The 7,786-nt window shown below is 55.0% G+C and overlaps 1 protein-coding gene across 2 annotated transcripts in view; it reads left to right on the top strand.

Moving 5' to 3' along the window:
* Positions 1-7,786, top strand: part of Fbxo31 (F-box protein 31) — a 30,717-nt gene that overhangs the window by 19,334 nt on the left and 3,597 nt on the right. For both annotated transcript variants that reach the window (XM_055620912.1, XM_055620913.1), the window contains 4 exons: positions 578-652; positions 4,500-4,609; positions 5,212-5,365; positions 6,245-6,594. In XM_055620912.1, the coding sequence (XP_055476887.1) occupies positions 578-652; positions 4,500-4,609; positions 5,212-5,365; positions 6,245-6,594 (689 nt within the window). The remainder of the gene's footprint in view (positions 1-577; positions 653-4,499; positions 4,610-5,211; positions 5,366-6,244; positions 6,595-7,786) is intronic.

Below are 7,786 nucleotides of genomic sequence, written 5' to 3'. Positions count from 1 at the left end.
TGTGTGCCTGTGGGCCTGTGTGTGTACCTGTGAGCCTGTGTGTGCCTTTGGGCCTGTGTGTGGGCCTGTGGGCCTGTGTGGGCCTGTGTGTGCCTGTGAGCCTGTGTGTGCATCATGTGGACGTGGGACCAGCCTCAGGTGATGTTAACTGTGAGCTGTCCCTTTTGTGTTCCGAGTCAGCATCTCTTCCTGTGACCCGATTATGTGAGGCTGGCTAGGGAGCCCTGGGGATGGACCTGTCATTACTTCCCCAGCTCTGAGATTACAAGCCCTAGCCACTGTACTCCCACTCAGGTCCCCATGCTTCCACTGTGAGTTTTTTACTGACGGCCATCACCACTGATGCCATCCTTTTACTTTGAGACAGTTCACTGAGTTGTCTAGCCTGGCCTGGAGTTCACATTCTTGCTCAGGCAGACCTGGGATTTCCTGCCTCAGTCTCCCAGGTAGCCGGGATTACAGGCCGGCATTGCCAGACTTGACACATTCGGGGTCTCAGTGGATTTGGAGGGGAAGGTGGTGGATGCTGGGAGTCATTGTTCCCCCTGGTTCTTTTCCTCCCATGGTCACACTGAAGATCGTGAAGAGGGATGAGTTCTCCACCAAATGCAACCAGACGGATCACCACAGGATGTCTGGTGGGAGGCAGGAGGTGAGTCCTACTAGAGTCTGGGAGGGAGGCTGTGGCTGGTTGTCTTTTCTTGGGGGCACTGACCTGGCCTCCAGTTGGGCAAAGCATGTGAGGTCCCATGGTTTGCAGTTGCTGCCTCGAGACCAGCATCATTGCTTCATGCTGTCTCCCCAGCCCTGTCTGTGCAGAGCGTGCCTGCGGTCCACTGTACAGAAACACCCACGAGAACACGTGCATAAATGAGCTCTGCTTATGTTCTCCGACCCCGAGCCCTCCTGCACCTTCTGGTGGGAGCCCGCCCGCTTGAACGTTTGGAAGCTGCTTCTAGATGTGCAACTCAGGGGCCCTGAGGCCTGTTCAGAGCTGCCTGGTCCACTTCTAGACCATGGCAGCACAGTGGATGCCCCTGTGCTGGGCTTCCTGACCCCTGCACAAGTGAGTTGATGTTGCTCTTGAGGTCTGATTGTGAGCATCTAAGCCACACCACCATTACGTTGGAATTGTTGAGTGTGGGTGTCTGTTGGAGCTGTTTATGATGGGTGTACATCCACCACCTGAGTTTCCAGGGTTCCTGGTGGCCAGAGCACTGCAGGCGAGTTCCAGTGAAGTCTCTGTCCTAACCCTGCCGTTTGGTGTGGGTTTCCAAGGGTCTCCACTTGCCGCCCTGGGGAGATTGTTGGTAGTTCTCATTTTTTTCCAACGTGGCCCTCAGCTGTTATGACCTTAGATGGAGGTCATGGGCTCAGTGTCTGGAGGTGTGTGATGGGATTCTATGGTTCTGCCTGGCTCCCTGGCCTTGGAGGATATTTCCTGATTACAAATGCATTGTGCTCCTGGCTGAAACAAGCAGTACTTCTCACTGGGAGCTGGGTGTCTCTTGTTAGGAGTGAGACCAAAGATGGTGTTCAGTGTTCCTAAGTTCTGGATTTCCTTGGCTCAGATCTCCAGCACTTCCCAGACAGGTGTGTCCATTCCAGGTATCCACAGACATCACCTGAGCTTCCTTTGCAGCAGCCAAGCCAGCTTCTTCCCCCTCTCACCTAGCCGATCCCCTCTCCTGCAGAGAGCAGCCTTGGAGCTGTGAGGGCACTGTGAAGAGCAGAGGTGGGGAGAGAGGAGGGAGCACAGCCATGTCCTCACCCTTGGCCGTCTCCCAGGGTTGTTGGGAGCATGTGATGGTGACTGCTGAGTGCCAGGCACAGTGTGTCCCTGGACGGATATGATGGATGGTCACTCCTGAGTTGGGTGCTGTCCTTGTGTAGCTGGGGCTGGCCAGGACGAGTGGTGACCAGTCTGCTTCAGAGCCTGACTGCGAAGTGGGCTGGGGGCTTCCTAATGACGCTCCCAGGTCAGCCTCTGGGTGGTGTTAGCTCCACTGAGCTCAGCGTGATGCTCATGGAGTCTCTGTTTCTCCCACTCAGTTGCTTTTGTCTGTTAACTATTTGATTTTTATAAAAAAAAAAAAAAAAAAAAATCTTTCCTCCACAAGAATAGCCACTGTAAAGAAAGGTTTGATTTTGAGGGCGGGGCAGGTTTTACTAAGTCAGACAGGCTGTCCTGGAGCTCTCTATGTAGATCAGGCTGGCCCCCAGCATGCAGAGATATGGCTGCCTCTGCCTTTTAAATTTTTATTGTGTGCGCTAGTTTGAATATGTCCGAGAAGCCCAGACGAGGGTGTCAGGTCACCTAGAGCAGGAGTTAAAGGTCATTGTGAGCTGTCGTGTAGGTGCTGGGAACTGAACTCGGGTCCTCTGGAAGAACAGCAAATGTTCTTAATCACTGAGACATCTCTTCAGCCGGAAGGGCTTAATTTCAGTGGAGCCGAATTTGACTCTTGACTAAAATGCTCAATCCCCATCCCAAAAGGCAAAGAGGATGGACATCAGAAGAAGAAGAAAACAGGAAACAGGTTAGGAACCTGCCACAGAGGGCCTCTGAAAGGCTGTGCCCTGCAGACTATCAAAGCAGATGCTGAGACTTAAGGCCAACTGTTGGGCAGAGTGCATGGAATCTTATGAAAGAAGTGGGAAATAGTAAGATCTGTAGAGGACAGGAACTCTACGAGGAGAGCAACAGAACCAGAAAATTTGAACACAGGGGTCTTTCTAGAGACTCATACTCCAACCAAGTACCATGCATGGAGATAACCTAGAACCCTTGCACAGATGTAGCCCATGGCAGTTCAGTGTCCAAGTGGGTTCCATAGTAATGGGAAGAGGGAATGCCTCTGAAATAATCTGATTGACCTGCTCTTTGATCACCTCCTCCTGAGGGGGGAGCAGCCTTACCAGACCACAGAAGATAACAATGCAGCCAGTCCTGATGAGATCTGATAGACTAAGATCAGAAGGAAGGAGAGGGGGACCTCCCCTATCAGTGGACTTGGGGAGGGGCATGCGTGAAGAAGGGGGAGGGAAGGTGTGATTAGGAGGGGAGGAGGGAGGACTTTATGGGGGGGGATACAAAGTGAATAAAGTGTAATTAATAAAAGTTAAAAAAATTATTTTATGTTTTAAAAAGTGTTACCTTCAGTTTGCAGACAATCTTTCCTTCCCCTTTTTAAAACAGAGGCATGGTGGCCCCCATTAGTGTCCTGACACCTCCCCTCAGGATTGGGGTGGAAAAGGTTTTGCTTTGTTGTCCTGGCTGTGGCCTCTTGCATATGCCACATGAGTAAGGAAGGGTCAAAGACTTTCTTCAGTCAGGGCTTGGACATCCTGGCTGAAAATGAGCCAGATTGTGGCCCTGTGTGTTTTGTTTCCAGGGACCCACCTGCTGGTCTTCATAATAGCTCAGGTCTGTTACTGGTGAGCTTGCAGTGTCTTTCTATTTTGTCCACATGTCTGGGTTCTTTGCATTTCTCTAGAGCTCCTGCATGGGTTTTTCGGTTTCTCGGAGTGGTGTGGGGTGAGCTTGTGTGTGGGGGTGTTGGACCTGGGGGTCAGTTTGCAGGGGATCTCTGTCTTTGCAGGGTGTTGTGCCCAGACAGCGTGCCTAACTTCCCCTTCAGGCCTTTCCTCTCACCAGCCTCATTCTGTGGCTTCTGCAATAGCGACCCTGTATGTGGTGGTCTCAAGCCCTACTTTGCGAGGGATGCTGGAAATAGAAATTTATAAGATTTTGTATTCCTGTTCTGTGCTGGTGTTGACTGTACTGTGGCCCTGACTTCCTGTCGGCCCTGCAATGGCTCCTGGGTTCCTGAGTAGGGCCTGTCCTGTCCTGAGTGGGCAGGGCCTGTCCTGTCTTGAGTGGGCAGGGCCTATCTGTCCTGTCCTGAGCGAGCAGGACTTGCAAGACACAACAGCAGAATGCATAGTGAGTTGTTGTGCCTCATACACGCTGTGTTCATTAAGGCCTCTTCTCTGTACATATACTTTGAATGGACTCACCAGGCTGTGACAGTGCTGTGGGAAAGAACTGTCAGGCTGTCCTGTGTGTGTCATTGGCAGCTGCAGGCAGTGGCCCCACTGGCTGGGATGGCAGAGGTTAGGACAGGGGACCTGTTGCTCCTGCTCTCTTCCAGTGCCTGAGGTCTCCTGGGGTCTGCATGGTGGAGCTGGATCGGCATGGGTACCACTGTTTTCCACCATGGGCACAGTATGCCCCACTTGCTGCCGCCCAGGACAGAGGCTCTGGCCCCAGCCTTGCCTGGGGGAAGCCTTGTGACCTCGTTGCCCTCTCTGGAGTCTGTGCACCCTGGGAAGGGGAGGGCGGCTCTGCTTCTTCCTGTGTGGCCGTCCTCAGACCCAGACCTCGGTGGTCACCAGCTGCTGCTCATCCCTGCCAACAGGACGCCCCCTCAGCTTGGGCGTGTTCGTCTGCTGGGTGGCACACAGCAAAGCTCTCTTCTTGCCCTTGTTCTCTGAAGGAGTTTCGGACGTGGCTGAGGGAGGAGTGGGGCCGCACGCTGGAAGACATCTTCCACGAGCATATGCAGGAGCTGATTCTGATGAAGTTCATCTACACCAGTCAGTACGAGTGAGTCTGGGCCTCTGTGGTGCTGTGAGTGCAGTCCACGTCACTGTAGGTGTGAGTACAGCCCCTCTCTCGGGGTGAGTGTGGCCAGTCTCTGTGAGGAGTGCTGTCCCCATTCTGTGGGTACTGTGAACACAGTTGTCTTCCCCTTTTTGGGTTCTGTGAACTCAGTACTCCCTTTTCTGGGTAGGTATACCGTGGACTTAGTCCCTCCTTTCTGAAAGTGTGGGAATTGTAGGTGCAGGTCCCCTTTCAGTGTGGGTGCTGCTAGTACAGCCTTATCTTTTACCCCTACTGTGGTATCTGTTGTCTTTGTCACCTCAGTACAGGTGTCAAGTAGCCAGCATGTGCTAAAGCTAAGTGTCCCTGGGAAGCCTCCCTCTGGCTTCTGGCTCCATGCCTGGCCATGACCCCTCACATGGGGTGGCTTCTTTTTCTGAGGACCGTGGTGAGCCCTGGTGTGCTCATGCGCTTGCCCTTCTAGGCCCCAAGAGTGCACATTGATTGGTGCCAGGAGTGCTGTGTCCAAGGTTTGGGGCCAGTGGCTTAGCCAAGAGGGTGCCTGTCCAGCCAAGCTGAACCCCTCGCTTCTTTTCCCCCCACAGCAACTGCCTGACCTACCGCCGGATCTACCTCCCTCCCAGCCACCCTGATGACCTCATCAAGCCAGGCCTCTTTAAGGGCACCTATGGCAGCCACGGCCTGGAAATTGTGATGCTCAGCTTCCACGGATCTCGTGCCAGGGGCACCAAGATCACGGTGAGCTGTGCTGTTCCCTCACAGCTACCTGGTGGTCAGGCAGGTGGTCACCGTGGGATGTAGGATTCGGTGCATGAGGACCCTGTAGTGCTGGGCTGCCGAGTTCTAGGTCCTCTCCAGCACCGATGACCCGGACACCCTCTGTCCTTAGGAGCTGGAACTTGGAAAAGGAACGCCAAGCTGCCTAGCTAACCCCCTTGTGCAGCCTCATTGGCACCCTCTGCCTCTGCAGGCTCCCGCATCTTGTGTTGGTTTGCCTGGGCTGGGCTCTGAGCCTCAGGTAAAGTGAGCTCTGGAACCGCTGGCTGCACACGTGGCTGCTCCTTGCCAGGGCCTCTTTGCCACCACATTGCCCTGTCACTTGAGTTCTGAGGGGGCGGCCTCTGGTCTGCAAATATGTCCTGAGCATCAAAGCCTTCATCGGGTTTCATGTCCTTCTGCTCTGAGAGACTTATAGGGTCCAAAATCAAGGTCCAGCTGCCTGGTGGGACAGCCCCCCGCCCCTCCCTTGGGGTTTTAGCCCCCCGCCAGCACTGAGTGGCAGGGTGGTGGAGGCCAGAGCTCCCTCTAGTCAGGCTCAGGAACCACGTTCCAGGTAGGCCAGCCTGAGCTGAGCTTCTGGCCTGTTTCTGGCCAGACCCTGGTGGAGGTCTCCACATGCTTCACAAGCAGGGGTCCCTAGGCACAGGAGTGTTCCTGCAGTCCAGCCAGACACCTCTCGTCACTCACTGGCCAGTGGGAGCTGATTTAAGGAAGTCTTGAGACTCTCTTGCCTTGTGAGATACTTCTGCAAAAACCTGGCAGAGCTAGGGCGTGCTCCGCAGGCTGGGAGGTTTCTGGGGTCTCGCAGCCTTGCTTACTGTCACCTTCCCTCTCCAGGGTGACCCCAACATCCCTGCGGGCCAGCAGACCGTAGAGATTGATCTGCAGCGCCGGATCCAGCTGCCGGATGTGGAGAACCTCCGAAACTTCAATGAGTTGTCCAGGATCGTCCTGGAAGTCCGAGAGCAGGTTCGGCAGGAGCAGCAGGAGGCTGGCGAGGGTCCAGTCCCACCCCGGGAGCCGGCAGCCAAGGGTCCTGCTGGGCCACCTGCCAGGGACAGCAAAGAGCCCAGTGGTGGAGCTGAGGCAGCCGAACAGTCAGGCTCGTCCGGGCAGGGGCAGCCGTTTGTGTTGCCTGTGGGTGTCAGCTCGAGGAATGAGGACTACCCCCGCACCTGCCGGCTATGGTGAGGACCGAGGGCCAGCTCTCAGCCGACACAGCTGCGGTGCTCCTGGCAGGGTGGAGGGATCCCTGCCTCACGGCTTAGTCAGGAGAGCTCTGCTGGGCTGTGTTCCTGCTGTGGACTCTTGGCAGAAGCAGCTCACAAGTGGACCAGGACGCTGGCTATAAGCCAGAAATGGGCCAGGCTGTCCCCAGTAAACTCCTACAGCTCCCCCTCCCAAGTCTTCCAGAGCAGCATCAGCAGCATTCGAACCCTGAGCCTGAGGGTGGGGTGGGGTACACACCCCTGCAGATGGAACACAACACTTTTCCTAGAAGGACCTACCGTGGGATTTCCAAGAGCCTCCAGAACAGGGGGCCACTTCAGGTGGCACAGGCGGCAAAGCTTCGCCAGTGGCTCAAAAGATGACGTACTAAAAGACACGGAAAATGCCCTGCATATTTGGCAAGTGGGGGGAGCAGGGGAGGGTTCCGCTACTGCAGTATGCGGGCTGTCCTGCAGTTGGCACCATCGTGCACATCTCTCAGGCTTGGTGACTGCGGCTGGTGGGCTCTGTGATTCCTCTCTCCTCTCCCATGGCTAGCTATATCTGCTGCCTCCAAGCTCAGCCAGCCCCTTGGAGGTTTTTGTCATATGTGCCAACACTGCTGAGGGAGGGGTAGTATCTGTCTTCTCTGTCCACCCCTGCAGGTGGTGGGCCACTGACCCGCAACCCAACCTGCTGGGCACCAGCTCTCGCCCCTTTGACTTTCGCCTCTTTAGTCCTGGCCACTGTCTCTAGCTTATGTTGGGACCATCTCGTCATTCAGGCCGTTCTGCATAGATGAGTAAGGACCAGGCTCCTGCACTCTGAGTCAGGAAGTCTCTGTGGTCCTCTCTAGGTGCCATGGCTGTTGATTTACCTGGAGAAGGGCATGCTTTCCCCATCTGAGGAGCCTCTGATCCATAGTGCTATTCTCTCTGCTCTCCTGAGCAGGAGGTAGGGGCATGGGAGAATTCCCAGTGGGCCTATGTCTTCTGGGCCACAAATAGGCAAATCTTGGTCTCAGTCACACAGACTAAGTGGCTCAGAGCCTTGGTCTGTGTCCAGGGCTCCCACATGCTTATTCCTAGCAGATTGTAGTCAGGGACCTCTGAGCCTGACCCTAGCTCTGTAAGGTGAGGCCCTCCTTGGGCACCACTTAACCTATGAATT

Source organism: Psammomys obesus, unplaced genomic scaffold (assembly GCF_907164565.1).
Source record: "Psammomys obesus unplaced genomic scaffold, mPsaObe1.curated_primary_1811, whole genome shotgun sequence".
Classification (NCBI taxonomy): domain Eukaryota; kingdom Metazoa; phylum Chordata; class Mammalia; order Rodentia; family Muridae; genus Psammomys; species Psammomys obesus.
This window is presented reverse-complemented; position numbering and strand designations above follow the sequence as displayed.